This window comes from Hypomesus nipponensis, chromosome 18 (assembly GCF_054491055.1).
Source record: "Hypomesus nipponensis isolate SF chromosome 18, ASM5449105v1, whole genome shotgun sequence".
Taxonomy (NCBI): Eukaryota; Metazoa; Chordata; class Actinopteri; order Osmeriformes; family Osmeridae; genus Hypomesus; species Hypomesus nipponensis.
The window spans coordinates 21,681,040-21,707,228 of NC_140378.1; the positions used below are offsets into that span (position 1 = coordinate 21,681,040).

Consider the following 26,189-nt stretch of genomic DNA (forward strand, 5'->3'; position numbering starts at 1 on the left):
CCTGACGTTGTCATACTCATAATTCTAGTCAGAATATGAGTCTGAAAACTCTCCGTTGGGCTGTGACTATGGGGCGTGTTTAAACCGAACTCGTAAAACAAATGCCTCTTCGCTCAATTGGATAGACCTACAACCAATCAGAGCAACGTAATATGTTGTTTGTTGGAAACAAATTCAACCCAAGGGCTCTTTTGTGACGTTGTTGATTACGTTACTGTTGATCATCTGTCCATCATCGTATAAAGCCCGCCCTGGCAATTTCATTGGTCCGCCCAGATTCTGGTTTTATATAGTTGTTCCCAATATGAGACCCTCCAGACCCAACTTCCCGACCAAATTTTTTTGTGGGCGGGGAGAAGTTGGGTTGGCAGCCAGGCTAAGAGATCATCAGTAACAGCAGACCACAGCAGTCTGCTGTCAACTACAGAGTGAGACATGCAGCTACACCGGATATGGTACACTGCCCCCTGGTGGACACACATGAGAACAGAACAAAGCTGCCATAGGCAGAAGGCAACAAGAAAAATATTTGCAACAAAAAGTTTACAACAAAAACAACAAAAAAGGTTTGCATCATTGATAAGTACTTGATGAGGACTCCACTGTACTCTACTGTATTCTGCTCTGCTTTACTATGTTTTAGGTTTCTATGTTCTCTTCTCCGCTGTTCTCTTCTCTAGAACAATTCAGAAGGTTTAAATATATACTTCTACGACTACTAATAATGACGTATTTATTAAGCATACACACACTTTCAAAGTGTGTTCCAAAGAACAGGGGGCATTTGAAAATGAGACCTCTTCATCAGCAAATATCTCTGAGCTATACCCTGATCATCGCATAACTAATCTGATAGGCTACACTTTGTCGTGAAATAGCACCTTCTTTCTTCGACTCCCGACCGTGCAAATCACGTTGTGTCCGTGAGCAAGGCACTTCACCCTACTTGCCTCGGGGGGAATATCCCTCACTGTAAATCACTCTGAATGATGAATTAAGGAACATACATTTTGTAAACAAAGTAGCCGATATAGGATTATTTACGATTATTAAAGAGAGTTAAAGAGTATGAAAATGTAAAGTATTAAAAAGTAGGTTATTTACTGCGTTGTTGTCGTGAAGACTGTTCGGGCGGAATCGGTTGGAGGGCAGCTGTGATTTTCCTAACCAAACACACACACACACACACCCACTGCACCTGGGCTCCGGTGGACAGGGAGAAGACGGCCCTCCTTATTCATATCTGCATTATATATTTACATATATTTCCATTTGTAAAAGTGTAATGAGGTTCCGCGAGCTGCTCTAGATCTTTCTCATCCTCATGCATTAAGAATTTTTGTTATTGTTTCCATTTTGGGAACAATAACTTTTCCACTAGTACAGAATCAGGTTGTTTATAAACCGAAATACAGACCCCTTTGAAAGTTCGTTTAGTCAATACACAGTTAGTTTACACAGTGGTGGAACTGGCTTGGGCAGTTTCAGACACGTCAACCCCCGGCGTTATGCCGCCATCTGGTGGAAATAAAATAAAACTACGCTGGGAACTTCTTTAGTCATCAAAATGAGTGTTGATCAATCGCCCACTTCTTTGCTAACCCGGGCACGTGTGTGTATATCAGGTTATTGCGGCCTTTCGAACTAAATACTTTGTCTATTTTACAACTTTAGCCTACTCTTAACCCCGTTATAGCTACCCTCAAGAGACAGTCTGTTCATGTTTTATTTGACCGAGGAGCAAAGCACAGTTGACAAAGCAAACTAATAGAGCGTTCAAACGTAGCCTACTTTAACGATTATTTTTTTCAGTTCCTTATCTCAACGGTTAGATATGTTTCACTACCGGACTTGTTACGGTCTACCGCTCTCCATTCCCGCCCCCTTCCATCCATCCCCCTTCACTGAGTTCCTGTGCACCTGTTAGACCTCTCCGCCAATCGCAAGGCGGTAATAATCTACTCCAAGATGGCGGCTTCCATCGCACTGATCCGTACCTTATCATAGTGGATAGAGAAATAACATTCCCTACTCATGTCGAAAGTTTGTTGATTACGACAGAATATAGTCTGGTCCATTTACATGATCGACTTCGTCTATTATACACGTTCGCCTATGTTTAGTTTAAGTGTGGAGCTGCTCGCGGCGTTTGTCTAAGGGGATTTGCATCGAGCAGGCTATGGCCACCGAAAACCGAATTAATTTTTGGAGGAGAAACGCCAAGGTTCCCGGCAGGTATGGTTTTAGTTATTGATATTCTTGAAAATATAGCCTATTTGTTGAATACATTAAGATTAGGAGTGTATATTGTATATCACAAGAAAAATAGCATGCGATATTGTTACTTATTGTAGTATTCTAACGGCCTAGATGGATAAAACTTATGTGCAACATTATTAAATGGCAGGCGTATGGAGTGACAGTCTCACAGCACTCCTGTGTGTTGTATACACACCTCCACCTGTCGTGTTGTCTCCTGTATCTGTCTGGATGGCGGCTAGCGTGTCTCTGGTTTGTCTGAGAATGACGCTATTTGTTGACACGGCTCACTTTGTAGTATTTGTATTGAACAAATACTACTAAACAAATACTACTAAGTCATTCTTCCCCATCCAACACAAGTTTATTCAGTCATTTTCTGGGGGAAAATGTGTTTAATTGGGCAGTGTTGATTACAGTAGTTAGTTCAAGGAAGCGAACAGCTGCCTCCAAGTATGAAGTTGCATTAAAGGGGTCATTGACTGTAAAACCGAGTTTACCTTGTCAAAGTTGAATAATGACAGTTCAGTGGGTATAATGGACATACAGTGAACCCCAAAGTCCATTGACACCTCTTTCCTATGCAAATCTCACAATTAAAAAATGTAGCTGTAAAACGGTAGGTTTAAAAAAAGCCACCAAACTGACATCAATATCTTTCAAGGATATTGAAAATGAACCCTGGTCATAAATGCAGTGTTCAAGGCTGGGAATGCTGGCACTTTTAATAGTCTTCCCAAGGAACCAAACTCTGGACGGGCATGGCTGACGTTTGTCTATAAGAAGATCCCTGTGAAGTTCGACACTCAATTATTCATTTGCTCGAACAATTTCACCAAACAGTTTTGAAAACCTTGGACAATTTAAAGCAGGATTTACTAAGCTGCTGTTGCTAAAAAGAGGTGCTGTTCCGACCGTATGCTCATCACAACCGCAAGCTATAAGTAGACTATGATTTTTGTTTTGTTAACAGTTATTAGCAATGCTAACGTCTTCTGTAGCATAGGTAGAATAAGTGATGTTTATTGGCAATGGGGCGAACGTTATTTCATTTCCCTGACTGTGTGTCATTCGAATAAATAACCTGTGTTGTCATGTAATTCTACAATTCACGATGCATGTTTGGCTATGATGCTCCGCAGCTTTGCTCGTTGCAAACCAACCAATCAGTGCGCAGCTCATCTATATATTGATGAGCATACCATAGAAGGGAGAAAACCTCTCGCTTTGCACAGGGTGCATGAGGGGGCATAGAACAGCACCCGGGCTATTTTCAGCCAAACCAATGTTACATACCCTATACAGTAGGGCTGGGCGACATGGGTAAAAAATTATCAATATAGATATTTATATTTACATTCGATAACGATAATCAAGACGATAGACCTCAGATCTGTAGTAGCTAAATAAGTCTCCCTCTCAACTTTGTCCCTACACTCAGCACAAGGGTTAGGCAGAGCGGTGTGAGAGAAATGTCAGCGGCCAGGTAGCACGTACCTGGGGTCAAGTAACTTAAGCTTTTTAAAACCTTGCTTTTTATCAATAGCCTATACCTATCAATACCTTGGCGCAAACTCACACTTTTTGCATGTTCCAACAAGTGATTTTGCTTCAGGTGGTTTCAAAGGTTTCTTATATACCAGTATTAAAATTGGACCAATACGCTGTTCTTATTGGTCCAGAGACGTCCTCTCCAGAGGTCCACAAACGATTTACGGATTTGCTGAAAGCATGTACAAAGCGTGAAAACGTTGTTGCACTGAAATGTGGAGTTAGACCGTTGAACATTTTCTTACCTGTTTTCAGCTCAGGTTTTGTTTAGGTGGGGCAAAACCCAAACTATCCATGTCACAGCCACCTATCTATATCTATCTATCTCATAGATGTATATTAGTGATGTCAGTTTAACGCGTTATTAACGGCGTTACCGCAAACCCAAATTAACAGCGTAATTTTTTTTACTGCACGATTAACGCTCTTTTTGGCCTTTTTTTCACATGCTGTTGCAACAACTACCGACGTTAGAAAAACTACAACACCCCACCGGATCACGTCACACACACTTGTTTGGCTTGCGAGCCGGCTAAAGAGTAGTAGCAGAGCCCGTTTACGGATATTAGACATTCTCTGGTAGGAGGCTAACGTTACGTTTTGAGTGGATGGCGAGCGCGAGACGCCGAAATGGATGCCAAAAAAAATTTGACAAATGGTTCCATTGACAAAGTGATCTGTGTGTTTTATCGTTGTGAACTGAGCTATCATCGCCGCACGTCCAGTCTGAAATACCACTTGATGGCCAAGCACACAGCTGATGCGAATTCTCCGCCCCCTCGTCAAAGCCAGGCGATTGCAATGTTGTTTTCAATAAAAAAAATATTTGCACGAAGCAATCCGAACCACTTTTCCAAAAAGAACAAAAAGAAATCAAGGGACGTCATTTAGAAAATATAAAAATGTGTGATTCATTGTGATTAATTGCGATTAAATATTTTAATTGTTTGACAGCACTAATATATATATATATATATATATATATATATAATGACCTATATACGTCAGATCACAATGGCTCCTCCTCTCACTTGCCGTGGCGTCCAATATATATCCTACAAACTTGTTTATCTCAAAATTCATGCGTGTTGATAATTACTGTAGCTTTTGTAAAACAGAACAAGAATCGTTGACCCATCTTTTTTATGGATGTTCATTCTGTATTACATTCTGGAAAAGTCTTGAAGATTATATTGTATTTAAAACGACACATACAGTCTCGCTTGAAGGGAAACATATTATTACTTATTTTGAATGTACAGATAGCAATTTGGGTAATATTGTTAACCTATTTATTTTATTAGGTAAGTTCCATATTCACAAAGCAAAGTTCTCCAAATCAACCCCATGTTTTAAAATGTTTCTAATTGAAACTGATATGTACTTCGAGTCTCTTAAATTGGTAAAAAATAAGAAAGGTAGTATAACAATGGATATCTGCTCAAAACTATTCAATTAAGAATTATTGCTGTAAGTGTCTTTAAGGAAGTTTGCAAGTCTGTCACCTTGTAACATTTTTTATTCTTTGTCTCACTTTTTTCTTTGTTGCAAATTGTGAAAATTTGATTAGTTGTAAATTGATTTATAATAATAAAAATAAATAAATAAATAAATTAAAAAAAAAAAAAAAAAACTTCTTTACGGCAAAAAAAAAAAAAAAAAAAAAAAAAAACTTGCCGTGGCGTCCTGGTCATTGGTACTGGAGAGAGGCGGTGCCTTCCACACAGGGGGCGGAGCTACAGCTCCTTCAGGCGACACCCCCCCCCCCCCCCCCCACCCAGTATCAAACAGAGAAGACTGCTGATTTACTCACGATTTCAAAGCCTAATTTAACATACTTGTCAGTGGGCTTTTTTCATTTTGATTTGGATGGGTATCTAACAACACATTCTTCTGTGGTGAGATTAAAACTCATGTTTAGTTCTGCTTTACAGCATCTTAAAGGAACAGTGTGAAATACCCTATAAAATCAGTCAATTACCCCTTTAAACTGTCCCAAACCAACAGTGTCGAACACAGCAGGGTTAGTTTGCTTGGAGATCCCGGCAACAGTCTACACACTTACTGTTGCCTACAGGGACAGTTATCTGTAGCCTATCTAGCCTAGGTTTTCACTCCAACACTAATCTAGCACACCTGCTTCTAATTATTAGCTAGCTGGTTGATGTTTAGAATCAAGTTAGTTCGAAACGTGGTTGCACCCAAAACCAACAGGCAGGTAGCGTAGCTTGGATTCCCCCTGACACAGGCAGTTAGCTTAGCTTGGATACCCCTGACATATAGACAATAATAACAGTAGTAGTTGAGGTGTTGAACATGTTGCCATGGTGTGGTCTGTCACTTGTCTGTCTCTGATGATGTCACTGATTCAGTCACATGGGGACTTGGAGAGAGAAAGCCCTTCCTGTCATCAGGACAGCCATGTATGTGTGATGTTAAAGGCCTCCATACACTCTGGGTCCCAACACTCATACCACCATACTAGCTAGTGTTTCTCAATGTATACCATACTATGTAGTGTGTCCTAGTACTACCAAACTAGCTAGTATGAGTGTGTGTGTGTGTGTGCGTGCGTGCAAAGCAGGGTGTGTGTGTGTGGCTGAAGGGCAGGGTGTGGTGGAGAGAGTGTGTGCAGGGCAGGGGGGTGTGTGCGAATCCGTGCAAAGCAGGGTGTGTGTGTGTGGCTGAAGGGCAGTGTGTGGTGGAGAGAGTGTGCGTGTGTGTGAAGGGCAGGGAGTGTGTGTGTGCATGTGCAGGGTGGGGTGGAGAGTGTGTGTGTGTGTGCATGGTGGGGTGGAGAAGGTAATCGTAGGACTGAAAATCTCCCTGGAGAGGGTGTTGTCTTCTGTCGGAACATTGAAGGGTGTGTGTGCGTGGAGGATGGTAACATCAGTATGTGAAGTCAGCAGTCTCTGATTGGCCGAGACAGAGCTGTGACCTGATTGGCTGAGAGGAACAGTTAGGGATGCTGGGTAATCAGAGTGTCCATATCCTGTTAATGTTTAGTAATGTGTATCATTCATAAAATTTCCCCTTCATGAACGATGGAAACAAAAAATCATGTTTCATGTTGGAAATTACAGTTGGTAAAAACCAACTGTCGCAAGTCGCTCTGGATAAGAGCTTCTGCTAAATGACTAAATGTAACTCCAGCTATCTCCAGTCCTAGCCCAGCTCTAGTCTTAGTACATCTTACTCTAGTCCCAGGTCTAGTCCCCGGCCTGGTCTAGTCCCCGCCCAGGTCTAGTCCCCGCCCAGGTCTAGTCCCAGCCCAGGTCTAGTCCCCGCCCAGGTCTAGTCCCAGCCCAGGTCTAGTCCCAGGCCAGGTCTAGTCCTAGCCCAGCTCTCTAGTCCTAGTCCATCTCTAGTCACAGCTCTAGTCCTAGCTCTGCACTAGTCCTAGCCCACTTATGTTGTCTGTGTCCTCTGCAGTTTGCAGCCGGTCTACGGTGCCCAGCACCCCCCACTAGACCCGCGGCTACGCCGCACGTGAGTTAGCCCGCCTCCCTGTATGAAGCCCCGCTTCTCTGTATGTAGGGTTGGGTAGCGTAACTCGGGCCAATATCGCACCGGTACTTATATAACCACTATGTACTTATAGCCACTCTGGTGCTTTGAACCTGACGTAAGAAGCATCATCAGCGCACATGAACGCTAGTTAAATTATACTGCATTCATGTGGTGTAATAATCGGAACATTTTTCAGAAAATTCACTTGAAGTCGGAACAACAACACGGAAAGTCAAAGAACATGGCAAAAGAAGCATCTTTAATGTCATCCACAGTCGTTTTGTGGCTCCTTTTTTAGTGTCAGTTAAGGCTCTGTTTAGGCACCGGAACCGTTTTAAAAGTATCGATTTGGCACTGTTATCATAAAAACCCAAACGATACCCAACCCTCCCTGTATAAAACCCCTCCTCCCTGTATGAAGCCCCGCCTCCCTGTATGAAGCCCCTCCTCTCTAATTGAAGCCCCGCCTCCCTGTATGAAGCCCCTCCTCCCTGTATGAAGCCCCTCCTCCCTGTATGAAGCCCCGCCTCCCTGTATGAAGCCCCACCTCTACTTGAAGCCCCACCTCTGTGTAAAGCTTTCCTAACTATCAAAGACTGACTGACTGTCTCTCGCTGTCATTCTTGCTTTTCCTCTCCCTCTTCTGTCTCTCTCTTTCTTACAAACACATACTGGTTTCTCCTTGCTTTCTTCTTGGTCTCTCCCTGATTTCTCTCTTGGTCTTTCCCTTGTCGTTTCTGGTCTCTCCCTCTTTCTGGTCTCTCCCTGGTCTCCCCCTGGTCTACCTTTGGTCTCTTCCTCCCTTCCTGGTCTCTTTCTGGTCTTTCCCTGGTCTCTCCCTGGTCTATCCCTCCTCCAGGTTTCCTAAAGACACTCCCAAGGTGAACCATCTGAAGACTAAGAAAGCCTCCAGCTTCCATGAGTTTGCCCGCAGTACTAACGATGCCTGGGACATTGAGGATGAAGAGGACGAAGACTTCTTGGGTGCCGCTGTCCACCCTTCCTCTTTTCCCACCGGCCTCCCCTCATCTTCACACACCCAGGTAGGTCTCTCTCCTCCTCCTCTCCTACCATCCTCTTCCACTCCACTCCTCCTCTCCCCCTTTTCTACAGTCTTCTCCTTCCTTCACGGCCATGTGTTATGTATGAAATTCTCAAATTGAGTTAGATTCAAGTTTTCTCTCCATCCCTAAACTGATCTCTACCTTTCCCTAGCCCCCTTTCCCTCCCCATCACGAGCCCCCCGAGACGGACCCGGGGGACAAGCTGCCCCCCCTTGTTCAGGATCATCAAGGGCCAGAGGACCCCCCCCAGCAGGAGGAGGAGGTACCAGTGAACGGAAGGGTGGTGAAGTCCAACAGTGAGGCTCATCTGAACGTCTCTGCAGGTAAGACAGTATTGGAGATATCATAGACCAGTCATATATACAGGTACAGGTGTGTAGACCAGTCATATCTACAGGTTCAGGTGTGTAGACCAGTCATATCTACAGGTTCAGGTGTGTAGACCAGTCATATGTACAGGTACAGGTGTGTAGACCAGTTATATCTACAGGTACAGGTGTGTAGACTAGTCTTTATGGAGCTAGAAAGCTGACAAAATAATCTGAATTTGAATATGAAAGATCTGAAATATTTGTGTGTCAAATTTCATAAAACTGAAATATTTTGCTGTTGAATATATAATATCTGAATTATTTGTATGCCGAATTTAATAAAACTGAATTATTGTGATCCAAAAATACAAATGTCTAAAATTCAGATTGCAGTAATTCAAATTCTTGAAATTCAGATTGCTGAAATTCAGATCCTTGAAATTCAGATTGCTGAAATTCAAATTGCGGAAATTCAGATTCAGATTTTGTCTGAACTAGACCAAAGGTGAAACAGCTTGCTTTCACAGGAAAAAGTAGACGATTTCAGAACGACCAAACTTTACCTCAGAACAAACTGAGTTGCTAGTTGGAGGAATACCCAGATCACACATAAGTATCTGGGATAGCACACATACGTCCCGATGTGTAGAAGATACGTCGGCAAGATCTAGTATGGAGATCGTTGGCATTTGATCAAAACTGACTTCCAGACAATGTGTGGACAATGAATCCAATCACACCCGGCCGCACTACAGATATATCCTGTTAACCATAGATAACTCCTTATATCTATGCTGTTAAATACTATGTCCGATCTCTCAGACAGCAAATATTTCACTATCCATAACCGATCTGAAATGTCACTTAGGAAATGAACATAGCCTATAGGCTGAACATTGACTTTGATAGGAATAAGGAGACAATGAAAAATATGCTTGACCATCCAAAATTGGCTGTTAGTAATACAGTAGCTAGCTAGCGTGACTTGATTCAACCTGGATTTTCTGTGTGGGCATTATAATTAAGAGACACAATTGAAGTTCATGATTTTATATCAGGCTGGATGTTGATGCCATCAAGCTCTTAAAAGAACTCCAACACAGAAAAGAGAACAACGGAACATAAATATATAGGCTATAGCTTTGCCAGTTGTTCCGCGTCTTCCATCGGTCTCCGCCGCCCTCTGACTCTATCTCGACTCACTTGGTAACAGTAGATGCCGATTTTGGCAGAGGAGAAGACACAAGTTTTTACAAGTTTCATAAGCACTTGCTCCATACTCTTCCTCCAACGAGCAACTCTTAGCTTTTGTTCTGGGGTAAAATTCGGTCAGAGAATGTCTATATTCGGTCGTTCTGAAATCGTCTACTTTTCCCTGTGAAGGCAAGCTGTTTCACCTTTGGCCTAGTTCAGACAAAATCTGAATTTCCGCAATCTGAATTTCAGCAATCTGAATTTCAAGAATCTGAATTTCAGCAATCTGAATTTCAAGAATCTGAATTCCTGCAATCTGAATTTCAAGAATCTGAATTCCTGCAATCTGAATTTTAGAAATGTGTACTTTTGGATCAAAATAATTCAGCTTTATTAAATTCGGCATACAAATAATTCAGATATTATATATTCAACAGCAAAATATTTCAGTTTTATGAAATACAACACGCAAATATTTCAGATGTTTCATATTCAAATTCAGATACTTTTGTCAGCTTTCTAGCTCCATAGTCTCCAGGTGCTGGTTTCTCTAGGTACGGGTGTTTTATACTCTTTGAACCACTTTTTTGTTTGTTGTGGTCTTTCCATCATGCAGTGCGCTCGCCGCTGCAGAAGCAGCAGTCCCTTCCTGTCCGGCCCATCGTGCCACTCGTCGCACGCATCTCTGACCAGAACGCCTCCGGGGCTCCTCCAATGACCGTGCGGGAGAAGAGCCGATTGGACAAATTCAAACAGCTGCTGGCCAGTCCCAACACAGACCTGGGTAAGCGTTTGTAAAATGTCCTTGCGTGTGTATGTAGTTTGTTGCGTGTGTGTGTAACAGCTCTCTGCTCGGGTGACAGAGGAGCTCAGGAAACACAGCTGGGCGGGGATTCCCCGAGAGGTACGGCCAATCACCTGGCGGCTGCTCTCCGTGAGTCACATGACCACAACACACTCACACAACCAATCATTAATTTTCTGACTCTGACTTGAAGGTGTAACCTGAAGGTGTGCACGTGTCTCTGTGTGTGCAGGGTTACCTCCCAGCCAACATGGAGCGCAGAGAGCTGGTTCTCAGGAGGAAAAGAGACGAGTACTTTGGCTTCATCGAGCAGTACTACCACTCCCGCACCGATGACAACTATAGAGACACATACAGACAGGTAGACACAGACAGACAGGTAGATACAGACAGACAGGTAGACACAGACAGACAGGTAGATACAGACAGACAGGTAGACACAGACAGACAGGTAGACACAGACAGACAGGTAGACACAGACAGACAGGTAGACACAGACAGACAGGTAGACACAGACAGACAGGTGTTTTGCCATGTGAACTCCCCACTATCTCTGACCTCTTAATCCTCAGATTCACATTGACATCCCCCGGACCAATCCCCTGATCCCGTTGTTCCAGCAGCCGGCTGTCCAGGAGGTGAGCTGCCCACCTCATATCACCCGCCTGGAGACATGGAACAGTCCTAGAGGGTGTTATACCTGTGAAACAGTGTCCCGTGTGGCCCTCGGGTGTTATAACAGTGTCCTGTGTGGCCCTCAGGTGTTATAACAGTGTCCTGTGTGGCCCTCAGGTGTTATAACAGTGTCCTGTGTGGCCCTCAGGTGTTTGAACGGATCCTGTTCATCTGGGCGATCAGACACCCAGCCAGCGGCTACGTCCAGGGTATCAACGACCTGGTCACGCCCTTCTTTGTGGTCTTCCTCTCAGAGTTTGTGGGTAGGTCAGGGGGTATCTCCTGAGGAGGCTGGACCAAATGGGTGGAGGTACAGGCCATCTCAGTGGTGGAGCATGTAGACAAAATTATTAATATTACCCTCTGGCTGTAGAGCATACCGTCTAATCTTGCGTTACTGCATGAATATCATGGAGATGGTTTTGACTGTGTTCCAGAGGAGGACGTGGAGAACTTTGAGGTGTCTGCGCTCTCCTTGGACACTCAGAGGAACATGGAGGCTGACAGCTTCTGGTGCATGAGCAAGCTGCTGGATGGTATACAGGTGAGCTAGCAGGACAGGATACAGATGAGCTAGCTGGACAGGTTACAGGTGAGCTAGCTGGACAGGATACAGGTGAGCTAGCTGGACAGGATACAGGTGTGCTAGCTGATGGACAAGATACACGTTAACTTTATGTGAACTAGTGATGTTATTATTGTTCACTGTGTCTGGTGAGGTGTGGTTACTTTACGCTGTGTCTGGTAGCTGAGATGCTACTTTACACTGTGTCTGGTAGTTGACATGCTACTTTACACTGTGTCTGGTAGCTGAGATGTTACTTTACACTGTGTCTGGTAGCTGAGATGTTACTTTACACTGGGTCTGGTAGTAGAGATGTTACAATACACTGTTAGCCTGGCTGCCAGCCCAACTTAGCCCCACCCACAAAATAATTTGGTCGGGAAGTTGGGTCTGGGATCGCTCGGTTGGGGAAAAAGTATATCCGAAAAAAGTATGGAGTTAATTTCACCACTGGGGGGCCAGACAAGGGAAGAGCTTGTGTTGGGACCGGAGCTTGAGCGGTGGGACCACCAGACGGTTGTCTGAAGAAGACCGTAGGTGGCGGGTGGGGGTGTAAGGCTGCAGGAGAGACTTGAAGTCGTCGGATGCAGCCCCGTTTGCTGCTCGGAAGGTCAGTACCAGGGTCTTGAATCTGATACGGGCTGTGATGGGTAGCCAGTGGAGAGAGATGATGAGCGGGGTAACATGGGAGCGTCTGGGTAGATTGTACACCATGCAGGCCGCTGCGTTCTGAATCCTCTTTAGAGGGCTGGTTGCACATGCTGGGAGTACACTGTGTGTGGTAGTAGAGATGTTACTGTACTCTGTCTGGTAGGAGAGATGTTACTGTACACTGTGTGGAAATACAGACTCTTCCTTGATACTGACCACTGAAACACTGCTGGAACTCTACACCTCTGATCCTGGATCTTCTGCTGTACTTGTATGTGGCGTGTGCTAAATGTATCAAATGTAAATGTAGTGTATTGGATTGTGTACCATGGTCTGGATGGGCTGGGTTATCCTCACGTGTTGAACCCTAAACCTAACCCTGTTTCATCGTAGGACAACTACACGTTTGCTCAGCCGGGCATCCAGAACAAGGTGAAGGCTCTGGAGGAGCTGGTGAGCAGGATAGACGGTGAGCTGGTACACACACACACTCTCTCATACACACTTACACACACACTCACACTCTCACACACCTGACTGATCTGACTGAGTGTGTGTGTGTGCTTCAGAGGACATCCATGGTCATTTCCAGAGGTATGAGGTGGAGTACCTCCAGTTTGCCTTCCGCTGGATGAACAACCTGTTGATGAGAGAGCTGCCTCTGAGATGCACCATCAGGCTCTGGGACACCTACCAGGTACACACACACCTACCAGGTACACACACACCTACCAGGTACACACACACCTACCAGGTACACACACCTACCAGGTACACACACCTACCAGGTACACACACCTAAGGTATACACACACCTACCAGGTACACACACCTAAGGTATACACACCTACCAGGTACACACACCTAGCAGGTACACACACCTACCAGGTATACACACCTAGCAGGTACACACACCTACCAGGTACACACACCTAGCAGGTACACACACCTACCAGGTACACACACCTAAGTTATACACACCTACCAGGTACACACACTTAATAGGTCCATACAGTCCCTGGCGAAAGTATTCGGCCCCCTTGAACTTTTTGGCCTTTTGCCACATTTCAGGCTTCAAACAAACTTATAAAAACTATTGTTTTTGTGAAAAAAATCTACAACAAGTGGGACACAATCATGAAGTGGAACAAAATGTATTGGTTATTTCAAACTTTTTTAACAAATCAAAAACTGAAAAATTGGGCGTGCAAAATGATTTGCCCCCCTTAACTTAACTTTTAGCGCCACCTTTTGCTGCGATTACAGTTGTAAGTCGCTTGGGGTATGTCTCTGTCAGTTGTGCACATCGAGAGACTGAAATGTTTGCCCATTCCTCCTTGCAAAACAGCCTGAGCTCAGTGAGGTTGGATGGAGAGTTTGTGAACAGCAGATTACAGTTCTTACCGCAGATTCTCAATTGGATTCAGGTCTAGACTTTGACTTGGCCATTCTAACACCTTGATATGTTTATTTGTGAAACATTCCATGGTAGATTTTGCTTTATGTTTTGGATCATTGTCTTGTTGGAAGACAAATCTCCGTCCCAGTCTCAGGTCTTTTGCAGACTCGATCAGGTTTTCTTCCAGAATGGTCCTGTATTTGGCTCCATCCATCTTCCTATCAATTTTAACCATCTTCCCTGTCCCTGCTGAAGAAAAGCAGGCCCAAACCATGATGCTGCCACCACCATGTTGGACAGTGGGGATGGTGTGTTCAGGGTGATGAGCTGTGTTGCTTTTACGCCAAACATCTCTGATTCTCTGATCGGCTGCATCTCTGATCAGTCTTCTCCTTGTATGAGCTGAAAGTTTAGAGGGACGGCCGGGTCTTCGTAGATTTTCAGTGGTCTGATACTCCTTCCATTTCAATATTATCACTTGCACAGTGCTCCTTTGGATGTTTAAAGCTTGGGAATTATTTTTGTATTCAAATCCGGCTTTAAACTTCTCCACAACAGTATCTCGGACCTGCCTGGTGTGTTCCTTATTCTTCATGATGCTCTCTGCGCTTTAAACGGACATCTGAGACTATCACAGAGCAGGTCAGGGATGGACTGAGAGTAAAAATTGGCCCTGGACTTTGATCCAGACCTGCCCACCAGAACCGGTCCCTTATACACCACCACAGCGAGCGCCCTGCTAATGCATGCAAATTCTGTGCCTGATGTGATGCTTTGGAACTTCCACGCTTAATGCGAGCGCACATAGTGCGCAAGTGAATTATTTTGGCTGATTTGAGCAAAAAATAGTTTTTTGAGCTTGATGTAAAACAAACAAACATAGCCTTTTGTCCAATTGGTAAAACATTGTCTAGTGAAGGTAATTACGTTTACGTTTCTTAACCTGGTTTTCCATCTTTATATTGTCTCTATAGCTAACTTTCGATCTGTCAGTGTCACTGTTGTGTATACGTGGCACTAAGGGCTGCATTGACTGATGTTCATTTGGAATAGACCAACCGGCCTGGGGGAAAGGGGGGCCGGCAAACCGTGTCGCTCAATCTTCTTCCAACATTTTTATTAGTAGTAAAAAATGATGGGTCTTCGGCCCATAGGGAATTCTCCCCATTCTCCCGATGGCCAGTCCTCTACTGGAGCAGGTGCATTTATACGGAGACTTGATTACACACAGGTGGATTCTATTTATCATCATTAGTCATTTAGGTCAACATTGGATCGTTCAGAGATCCTCAATGAACTTCTGGAGAGTGTTTGCTGCACTGAAAGTAAAGGGGCTGAATACTTTTGCAGGCCCAATTTTTCAGTTTTTGATTTGTTCAAAAAGTTTGAAATATCCAATAAATGTCGTTCCACTTAATGATTGTGTCCCACTCGTAGATTTTTTCACAAAAAAAAACATTTTGATATCTTTATGTTTGAAGCCTGAAATGTGGCAAAAGGTTGAAAAGGGCCGAATACTTTCGCAAGGCACTGTACACACACATACATACACACACACACCTATTACGGTATTTAAGACGCATTTTCTATAAACCGCACCCCTCCAGAATGGGAGCTTTGTCGCCCTTGATACAGGAACAATGATGCCAAGCAATGAGTATAAGCAATCTTACAGCATGCCATGTGTAACACACTTTGAAAACAAAAGCAAGTAAGTGCGTAATGTTTGTTGGTTGTTCACAATGTGTGCTCCATGTTTTGGCTACCCACAATGCTCTGGGGCTATCTTGTTATTATGATCAGTGACCTGTGCACTTTGTAAAGCTCTCTCTTGGAAGTCGCTTTGGATAAAAGCGTCTGCTAAATGAATACATGTAAATGTGAGTTCTAAATATTTCTGACGGTCCCCAAATCTTGAGTTATTTTTCCGAAACGGCGTTACGCTGTGAGACCAGCATTCAAACGATCACATAATGTGCAATGCTACTTAACCCTTAATGGGTTAAATAGGATGTACGAAAAAAAAGTGTTTTTACTGTTCTTTTGTTATTGTAGGGGGGTAAATATTGTCCAAACAACCTAAACTAATTCCCCTATGGTTTAAAGGAAGATGGGAAACTGAACAGTGTATTAGCATGAACCAAATAATGCCAATACCAATAGAATTCCAGGTATTTGACTCTATGGGTTAAATCAGAGCAAGAATGGTCAAAGTACAGTTAAATGAAATACGCATTTAATAACTTTGCAAATGAATGAAATCAATTACAAGGCAAACATGTTACAATATGAAAGTTTTCAATCTTACCTACTCTACCATGATCATTGTAAATCAGAGAGAAAGCAAGAGGTGAGGAAGGAGTAGGACAGTAGGACAAGGGAGAACTGAGGAGAAGGTCTCAGGAGATGAAGAATCCAAAGAACAATGCATTACAATTCCCTTTATACACAAGAACAACCAATCAGACCACATCTTCAATGGGGTGTGAGAGCCATCAAGTTGAGACCGTCCAGAAACTCCAGACTTTAGCATATGAGAGGTGGGGGCAGGTTTGACACACAGCCTTACATTATAAAAACATGCTTTAAGTTGCTTCGAAATATAAACCGAACCACCTCAAGAAAAATGTAAAATTGGGGTATAAACCGTGGTTTTATTTACAAAAAATAGCCTACACACACACTGGGTGTTTGTAGTTTGCTGTGTGTGCAGGCTGAAGCAGAGGCTAATGTAGTTTGTTGTGTGTGCAGGCTGAAGCGGAGGCTAATGTAGTTTGTTGTGTGTGCAGGCTGAAGCGGAGGCTAATGTAGTTTGCTGTGTGTGCAGGCTGAAGCGGAGGCTAATGTAGTTTGTTGTGTGTGCAGGCTGAAGCGGAAGCTAATGTAGTTTGCTGTGTGTGCAGGCTGAAGCAGAGGGTAATGGAGTTTGCTGTGTTTGCAGGCTGAAGCGGAGGGCTTCTCTCACTTCCACCTATACGTGTGTGCTGCCTTCCTGCTTGAGTGGCGCAAAGAGATCCTCTCAATGGTGGACTTTCAGGTACAATCCTCCACACCAGGGGGATAGGGGATGAGGGAGGGAGGGAGGGAGGGAGGGAGGGAGGGAGGGAGGGAGGGAGGGAGGGAGGGAGGGAGGGAGGGAGGGAGGGAGGGAGGGAGGGAGGGAGGGAGGGAGGGAGGGAGGGAGGGAGGGAGGGAGGGAGGGAGGGAGGGAGGGAGGGAGGGAGGGAGGGAGGGAGGGAGGGAGGGAGGGAGGGAGGGAGGGAGGGAGGGAGGGAGGGAACATGCTGCATTGGACTCCTAAAAGCAGTAGACCTGACCAGGAGTCAGCTGCTTGGAGAGTCAGTCTCCTCTCTCCTTTTCTTTCTCTCCTCACCTCCCCCTTTCTTTCCTCTCTCTCCCCTATCCCCCTCTCTCTCCTCACCTCCTCCTTTCTCTCCTCTTTCTCCCCTATCCCCCTCTCTCTCCTCACCTCCTCCTTTCTCTCCCCTATCTCTCTCTCCTCAGCTCCTCCCTTTTTTCCTCTCTCCCCCATCACCCATACTCCCCTCACACCTATGATGTCACTTCCTCTAGGGCCTACTCATGCTGCTCCAGAACCTACCCACGATACACTGGGGCAACGAGGAAGTTGGCCTCCTCCTGGCTGAAGCGTACAGACTCAAATACATGTTCGCCGACGCCCCCAGCCACTACCGGAGATAGGAGATGGGAGGCTGGGAGATGGGAGGCTGGGAGATGGGAGGCTGGGAGATGGGAGGCTGGGAGATGGGAGGCTGGGAGATGGGAGGCTGGGAGCTGGGAGATGGGAGGCTGGGAGATGGGAGGCTGGGAGATGGGAGGCTGGGAGATGGGAGGCTGGGAGATGGGAGGCTGGGAGAAGGGCGGCTGGGAGAGGGGAGGCTGGGAGAGAGGAGGCTGGGAGAGAGGAGGCTGGGAGAGAGGAGGCTGGGAGAGGGGAGGCTGGGAGAGAGGAGGCTGGGAGAGAGGAGGCTGGGAGAGAGGAGGCTGGGAGATGGGAGGCTGGGAGAGAGGAGGCTGGGAGATGGGAGGCTGGGAGATGGGAGGCTGGGAGATGGGAGGCTGGGAGATGGGAGGCTGGGAGAGGAAGCTGGGAGAGAGGAGGCCGGAAGAGAGGAGGCCGGAAGAGAGGAGGCCGGGAGAGAAGAGGCCGGGAGAGGGGAGACCGGGAGAGGGGAGACCGGGAGAGAGGAGGCCGGGAGAGAGGAGGCCGGGAGAGGAGGCTGGAAGGCTGGCAGCTGCAGAGGACAGAGAACAGACGACTCCCAACATGGCACATCTCCTCCTCCAGGGCCAACCTTGGTTTGCATGTTCTCCTGTGACATTCCAGGTCCTGAACCCAACACTGCCTCATACAGACTGCTGGGACATGGTACACCTGGTCTGTAGATAGACCTGGTCTGTAGATAGACCTGGTCTGTAGATAGACCTGGTCTGTAGATAGACCTGGTCTGTAGATAGACCTGGTCTGTAGATAGACCTGGTCTGTAGATAGACCTGGTCCACAGATACACCTGGTCTACAGATACACCTGGTCTACAGATACACCTGGTCATGTGACTGTACAGGAAGATGTTTTAATCCATTGAACATGCAGGGAGTTTCATGTCCTGCTGGGAAACTGCTCTTAGACCTGCTAGCTAGCCTAGCATGTCCTGCTGGGAAACTGTCTCTGTTAGACCTGCTAGCTAGCGTAGCATGTCCTGCTGGGAAACTGTCTCTTAGACCTGCTAGCAAGCCTAGCATGTCCTGCTAGGAAACTCTACTGTGGAACCTTCTGCTGGCAGTGTGGCTTCACTGCAGACTGGAGAACTGGAACCCTCTGAACTAGCTACAGGATTGGCTAGTGTCCACACTGCTTTGGCTGGATAAACTACGTGATTGGCTATTCTCCTGACTGCTCTGGACAGATGAGCTACGTGATTGGCTATTCTCTGCTCTGTGCTGGACAGAGGAGCTATGTGATTGGTTGTCAGATTATGGCCTTCTTCAGCAGTGATGCCTCTTATTCACATAAAGAAGTACTCCAGTGAGAGGATTGTGGACGATTGTAAAACATCTTCTGTTTAGGACATTATTATTTGGGCATTTTGGACAGATTTCTGTATTATTTGTGTTTGTATCCATGGGTCAAGCAAACATACAATAGCTTTGTTATTCTCCTCATGCAAGTGCATAACTCTATCATCTCTACCTGTCTATCTGCATATCTCCTACCTGTCTGTCTGCATCTCTTTCTCTCCTACCTGTCTGTCTGCATCTCTCTCTCTCCTACCTGTCTGTCTGCATCTCTCTCTCTCCTACCTGTCTGTCTGCATCTCTCTCTCCTACCTGTCTGTCTGCATCTCTCTCTCTTCTACCTGTCTGTCTGCATCTCTCTCTCTCCTTGTCTGCATCTCTCTCTCTCTCCTACCTGTCTGTCTGCTTCTCTCTCTCCTACCTGTCTGTCTGCATCTCTCTCTCCTACCTGTCTGTCTGCATCTCTCTCCTACCTGTCTGTCTGCATCTCTCTCTCTCCTATCTGTGTGTATGCATCTCTCTCTCTCCTACCTGTCTGTCTGCATCTCTCTCTCTCCTACCTGTCTGTCTGCATCTCTCTCTCCTATCTGTGTGTATGCATCTCTCTCTCTCTCCTCCCTGGCGACCTATTTGTGCTGCCCCTACTTCCTACCACCTGACCCAATAATCAACCAATCAGGGCCTTCTGCCCTCAATCAGTGGAGTTGGTCAGGTGTGTTGGGGTTGAACAAAACCCTGCTCTTACAGTATCTCTGCTAGGACAGGACTGGGAACCAGGGTCTAGGACAGGGACCAGGACTAGAGCCTGAGGTACCTGTACTGACCCTAACCTGGTCAGTAAAGAGGGGAGGGTTGACTGAACTGGTGCTGTGCTGAACCCCAGGTCTGGTCTCCACTGTAGTGACGACATAAGAATCCCACTGCCTCCATGTGAACACAGTTACCATGGCTACCTTGTGTTGTGTTATGGTGTGTCCAGATTGGGCACACGTGCACTAGATGTAACCTACTGGTTGAGCTAGGTAAAGGTTATGAATGTCAGGTCTGAAATACTTATTTTAAATCTTGATTGGAGATTATATTAGGATAATAAATATGAATATTATGTTAAGATTGGGGTTTTGTCTTGGTGGACATTTTAGCCTAATTTAAAACAGGCACAAAAAGGCATTGAAGTAATGAAGTTGATTTTTTCAGCTGATGCAACGTTCTCAGACTTTGTGTTTCTAGTCATACAGAGAGGCTTTCTATCTCTGCTTGATAAATAACCAAAACCACTCAAATAACTTAACCAGTAGACACACACAGGCAGACACACACACAAGAAAACACACACACGCTAACAAATAGACAGTTCTTAAGAGGACTTCATGATTGTTGTAATTTCCTGCCTGTTTTAAAAGGAGATATTTTTACTTGTCATGTTTATTTAAGCTCCATACTACAGCTGTGTTCAACTGTGTTTAGTCCTTATGGGGTTAGGGTTAGTGTGTGTGTGTGTGTGTCTGTGAAGAAGGGTTAGGGTTAGTGTGTGTATATGTCTGTGAAGGTGCCTTTGTCAACAAGCCTTTATGAACTCTTGACATTCTCACTTGGGAAACTGGAATATGTTAAGTTGTTTTATTTTATTTTTTTCGGATTCGGAGCCTACAGTTCCTTGGTTGATCCAAATCAGTAGACTTGTTGTATGTGAGGACAGAGACATCCTATGTTGTATGTGATGGTGTTCTTCTACATCTCTGTGGTCTCCTGAGCGCGCACCTCTTCACAACCTGTACTTGACCTGACACTTCAATATGGAGTGACATGATTAAGAACAATACAGTTGAAAGACCAGGGTGACAGGTGAGTACAGGGGTGGGCACTCCTGGGTTAGTAGGTGTTTGAGAGCCATGCTGGTTGCCTTGTCAGTCTTACCTGGTCAACATTTCAACAGTAACATTGTTCAAGCTAAAGCCCAGAGAGGCCTGGTCCTCTTCATCCCCTGTGTTAGTCGCTGGAGAGGTTTTACATTTTTTAGTTTGTTCCAACCTTATGACCCCAACATACATTAGTGTTATGTATGAATATTTAGTACTGGCCTCTCTGCCTTAAAGTAGGCTGGGTGGTGTCCTGCACCATGTGTTAAGTTGCAGACAACAGTGAAAACATGTGAAACGTAATTCTATGATTGTATTATTCACTCTGTATAGTTAGTCAATTTGAAATGGGAACATGTTGGTCTTTTATGAAATCTTCATCAATTTGTTTGTGGTTTCTTTGCCAAACTCTTGGACAAAAACGTTTTCTCTCATAACAATGCTTCTGTAGTAAATTCTGAGTTTAGCCTTAAAATAATTGATATTACAGTAACATGCTGTATGTTGACGTTTTGTTTATATTAAACGATTGTTACTCCTTGTTTTGGCTTTCCGTGCAGTCCTTGAGCGAGACAGCAGGTGTGTTCGGCGGCTTCGACCAGAGAATGTTTAATATGGGGAGAACTGTGACCAAATAACTTATATTCAGTAGCGAATCTTAGAGGTGGCAAGGGGGTGGCAGCTGCCACCCGATAAAAAATACTTGCCACCCCAATCTTCCCATGGAAAAAATATTATTTGTACATTACAGAAAAATTCAATAGATAATATAAATATGAGTGTTTAATTTAAACTACAATGTTATAGCCTAATCATTTACCATAGGGAGTACTGTACCCCCCTACATTGGGTTTTGATTTGCCTCCAGGAGGCCACCCAACAACTTCCTTCTGCCACCCCATTGCCACCCCAAATGAAAATGTCTAGATCCGCCCCTGCTGATATTGCGACTCTCTGGAAACTTCCGGGTTCTGAACTGGTTGCAGTTCCACTGTAGTTCCATATGAGGTCACTAACGAGCGAGTGCAGAATGAATGGAGGTCTATGGAGCTATACCCCTCAATATCCACTTTTCTCAGGATTTATTTTTTTGTCTAGTAATTTGAATGTTGAATTCAATAGGGGAGGCAAACAAAATACACACTGCTGGGTGTTAGATTTTTTAAAGTTGCCTTTCTGTTCTAAAACGCCTTTAAAATGTCAATGACGTCATACTCATCGTATGACCAGAGATACTGCTTTATGGCAAGCTGTGGTCACTTCCTTTTTTCTCTGAGGCATCGACAACACAGCTGACAGGTTAGGCTCTCCCTGTCAATACACATGCTAGAAAGAGTTTTGGCTTGCTAACGCTGTTGGTAATGTTGCTCTGACATTCTGATTCTGCTTCGGATGCCATCAAGCGGGTAGCCTGACGTTGTCATACTCATAATTCTAGTCAGAATATGAGTCTGAAAACTCACCGTTGGGCTGTGACTATGGGGCCTGTTTCAACCGAACTCGTAAAACAAAAGCCTCTTCGCTCAATTGGATAGACCTACAACCAATCAGAGCAACGTAATATATTGTTTGTTGAAAACAAATTCAACCGAAGGGCTCTTTCGTGACGTTGTTGATTACGTTACTGTTGATCATCTGTCCATCATCATATAAAGCCCGCCCTGGCAATTTCATTGGTCCGCCCAGATCCTGGTTTTATATAGTTGTTCCCAATAGGAGTCCCTCCAGACCCAACTTCCCGACCAAATTATCAAGCGGGAGCTCTGGTCGTAACAGTCCTTCACTTACCAATCAGCATTCATTAGCAGAATGCTAACATGTTATGGGCAACAACGACTCACCCTGTAAGAAATCAAAAGGACATAAGTACTCGTTCATTCAACTTTAGACCTATAATCCATGTTGAACATGCAAAAACCACAATCAAATTGGAGATTTCTCAACGACAATCAGGCAAAAGAGACAAATTTAGCCGTTTCGCTCCATTGACTCCCATTCAACATGCACTCGCTCGCGATCACCCCCAGTGGAACTTTGGTGGAACTGCAGCCAAATTCGGTACAATGGGGCTTAATAGGGAGTGGCAAGGCTATCCTTAAACAGGCTCTGGCAGCCGGCTGCAGCCAACTGTCGGCGCCGCCGGTACTGCATGAAGTCCTTATCCCGACTCGCTAGGAATTCTGGGGCTTGTAGTCGTCAAAGTACTACACGCACTTCGCTTTACTTTGCCATTTACGCTGGTCACGTTACGGGAAAATGAAACCAAACTTTCCGTAACCAGGTACGGTGTCGCTGGATTTTTGCTGTGCACGTTGCGGTCGTGTGTGCTAAGGTAGGCTGGCTGCAATGCAAGACTAGAGTGCGTAGCATTGAACGTGTAGCAATGATGTACAGTAGGTTAGTGCTACAACTAATAGCAATATAGCCTAGCCAGCTAACATGCGCGATCTTGACTAGACCCAATGCCCATCACGACGAGAATCCGTGGACGATAAACAAGGAAATGTACTGACTACAACATAGACTTGCTCGCAAGCAGATATCAAGCATATCTGGTGTGACTAGGCAGAGCGTAATTTAGCATCGACTTTTCAAAGCAAGCTAGCCAACCTTAAAGCTGTCAGATTGAGTTCGGATTCGGAAGTAAATTGATGTAAAGGCATCTGCTTTATCAACAACTACATCAGTTGGTTACTATGGCTAGCTACTGTATTGTAGCCTAGAGCTACTAGTTACAAGGCTCTGACGGTTAGCAGAACTTGGCTAGCGCTACCTATCTTATCTGGTTGCATGTACTAGAAGCTACATCACTACTATCCTAGAGATACATGCTAACTGAGGTAGCTGACAAGCTATATAGCAGTAGCAAAGTGAGTTGGCCTAGCTAACTACAACTATCTAGCAGCGGGGGGAGTTAGCTGACTAAAGCCAAGGGTAAGAGCGCTAGCAGATAGCTCTTTCAACTGTTGTTTAAACCTTGTCCCGGTGTAAATGCATAGGACGTTGACTAGCAACACTCCAAGCTAGCATTCCCCAGTCAAGCTAAACATTTGAATAATTTTCAACTCGAGATGAGAGTAAGTAGGGCTACCAAATTTCACCAGAGTGAGATTACGTGGTTGCACTGCAGCACACTAATTTAGTATCCCTCTTCCCTGTGTCAGAGTGGGGTAGTATGGATGCAGTTCCCTACAGCTGGACCAGAACCAGGGCCCAGGAATCGTTCCGTGGCTCTCTGCCCTCGGGGGGGACTCTGACCAGGCTTGCCCAGCTGGTGGCCCAGGCGGAGCACGACAGCTCCCTCGCCGCCTCCCGCACCAGTGCAGAATGCAGCCAGGGCTTCCCTGACATGGCAGAGCTGTGCCAGCACCAGCAGGAGGGCCACCCCCTGCCCAAGCCCCACCAGTGTTTGTCCTGTGGCAGGGGCTTTTCTCTGCTGTCGTCCCTACAGCTCCACATCTGCCTGGAGGAACAGACCGGTCTCCCTCACTCCCCTCCCCCTAGCTCTGCTCTCCCTCACTCCCCTCCCCCTACCTCCTCTCTCCTACAGTCTCCTGCCTCTGCCTCTGCCCCTGACTCCGATGCAGGGCCCCCTGACTCACCTGACCCTGACTCACCTGACCCTGACTCACCTGACCCTGACTCACCTGACCCTGACTCACCTGACCCTGACTCACCTGACCCTGACTCTCCTGCCTCGGTCCAGTGCCCCCACTGTGAAAGGAGTATCCGCTCCTCGGCAGGCTTGTCCTCCCATCTGAGGAGCAACCATGCCAGCGAGTGGATCCTGGAGAAGAAGAGGAAGAGCAGGGGCCCTGGCGGGCGGGGAGGGCGAGGAGGCGGGAGGGGGAGGGGGGCAGGGAGGGGGGGCGGTAGGCTGCCAGGAGTCTCTCTGGACAGACAGAAGGTGCTGTCGTGCCGCTCGTGTGACATGGTGTTTGTTAGCACAGCCAAGCTGTACCTGCACAGGAAGGAGAAGCACAGCCGGGAGCCGGCTCTGCGCTGGGACGCGCGGCCGCTGGCCAGCAAGCGCAGGAAGGGGGAGACCTACGCCTGCTCCACCTGTGGGAAGGTCTTCCTGCACCACCTCTCTCTCCGGGCTCATGCCAAGCAGCACAGCAGCCAGGCCCATGACAGCCCCAGGCTGGCAGAGAGGAAACCTGGCCCTTGTAGAGACCCCCCGCTGAGGGAGGGGAGGCGGAGGGGCCGGAGGCCAAGGGGCCGGAGGCCGGGCGGGAGCGGGGCGGGGAGGCCCAAGAGAGAGCAGGGCCGGGAGGATGAGGAGGAGGAGGGAGAGTTCCCCTGCCCGTCGTGTGCAGAGGTGTTCTCCCAGAGGGCGGTGCTGCGGGAGCACGCTGAGCTCCACCAGGCATCGGTGCGGCGTAGGTGCTGCTGTGTGTGCAGCCAGGACATGGAGGTGTGCAGGGGCCCTGGGGCCCGCAGGCAAAGGCTGTACCACTGCATGCCCTGCCAGCAGCCCTTCTGCTCCCTGGATGCCTTCCTGCTGCACTGCCAGGTCCACCTGCTGGCCAGGGTGGAGGAGGATGAGCATGCCACGCCCACGCACACACACCTCTACAAGGCCTGACTGGACACACTTCTACAAGGCCTGACAAGTCTGTCATGTCTTCACTTTGATTGCCTTATTCCCTAACCTTATTCCAGAACAGAGATGAGGGTATGTTTGGGGGTAGATCTGGGAGGACGATAGGTTTGGGGGGGTGTTAAGGATCATGTTCTGGTTTGTTACTTATTTTTTATAGTTCCCTATCCAGACCTTCACTTTCCCCATAGGTGCAGTTTGAATGTAGTGTATCTCTATATGGTTAGAGACATGGCAGTATCTCTATGGTAAGAGAAATGCAGGGATGCAGATGAAGCTACTTATTGTAGTGTTGCTCTAGTTCAGCTGTCTCCTTCCTGCTGTTGTGGTGCTGTTGAATATAACTTAGATTCAGCAACGCTGCCTCTCTCATTCCGCTCTAGATAGACCCTGGAATCCCATCTAGCTATGCAATAACAAGCAGGAGTTGCTTGATAATCCTTTTAGATCCTTCTCCATGGTTTCCTGCTATGGTCTCTTACTATTGCTGTGAAAATGTAATAAGAATGAGTAGAAAATCTAATGAACAATTTCCACTTTGGAAGGCGAGTTTTGTGGTGGTGGTGTTTTTTTTTGTTTTTTTTTAAGAATATACCTCAATAAAACATACTCTCAGTAAATATACTTTTGTTTACTTTCATGTGACAAATCAGTAGGCCTACACTCCACACACATCAACTGTGTTTCCTACGGCTTCAGACGTTTT

General features: G+C 46.0%; 2 protein-coding genes across 8 annotated transcripts; both read left to right on the forward strand.

The window, feature by feature from the left end:
* Positions 1 to 1,957: 1,957 nt before the first annotated feature.
* tbc1d22b (TBC1 domain family, member 22B) lies at positions 1,958 to 17,758 on the forward strand. Of its 2 annotated transcripts, XM_084680160.1 has the most exons (14): positions 1,958 to 2,235; positions 7,243 to 7,299; positions 8,180 to 8,363; positions 8,536 to 8,707; positions 10,506 to 10,673; positions 10,753 to 10,823; positions 10,927 to 11,055; positions 11,267 to 11,332; positions 11,518 to 11,632; positions 11,807 to 11,913; positions 12,979 to 13,054; positions 13,155 to 13,282; positions 16,926 to 17,021; positions 17,558 to 17,758. In XM_084680160.1, the coding sequence occupies exons 1-14, from the start codon at positions 2,180 to 2,182 to the stop codon at positions 17,684 to 17,686; spliced, it is 1,554 nt and encodes a 517-aa protein (XP_084536286.1). In that variant the 5' UTR covers positions 1,958 to 2,179; the 3' UTR covers positions 17,687 to 17,758. The 2 variants fall into 2 exon arrangements, with proteins under 2 accessions (XP_084536286.1, XP_084536287.1); XM_084680161.1 differs by lacking the exon at positions 7,243 to 7,299.
* A 4,370-nt stretch (positions 17,759 to 22,128) lies between these two features.
* Positions 22,129 to 26,103, forward strand: LOC146252722 (uncharacterized). 6 transcript variants are annotated; one of them, XM_084679036.1, is made up of 2 exons: positions 22,129 to 22,179; positions 24,045 to 26,103. In XM_084679036.1, the coding sequence occupies exon 2, from the start codon at positions 24,056 to 24,058 to the stop codon at positions 25,466 to 25,468; it is 1,413 nt and encodes a 470-aa protein (XP_084535162.1). In that variant the 5' UTR covers positions 22,129 to 22,179; positions 24,045 to 24,055; the 3' UTR covers positions 25,469 to 26,103. The 6 variants fall into 6 exon arrangements, with proteins under 6 accessions (XP_084535162.1, XP_084535166.1, XP_084535160.1 ...); XM_084679040.1 differs by lacking the exon at positions 22,129 to 22,179 and adding an exon at positions 22,956 to 23,161; XM_084679034.1 differs by lacking the exon at positions 22,129 to 22,179 and adding an exon at positions 22,957 to 23,212.
* Positions 26,104 to 26,189: the final 86 nt, after the last annotated feature.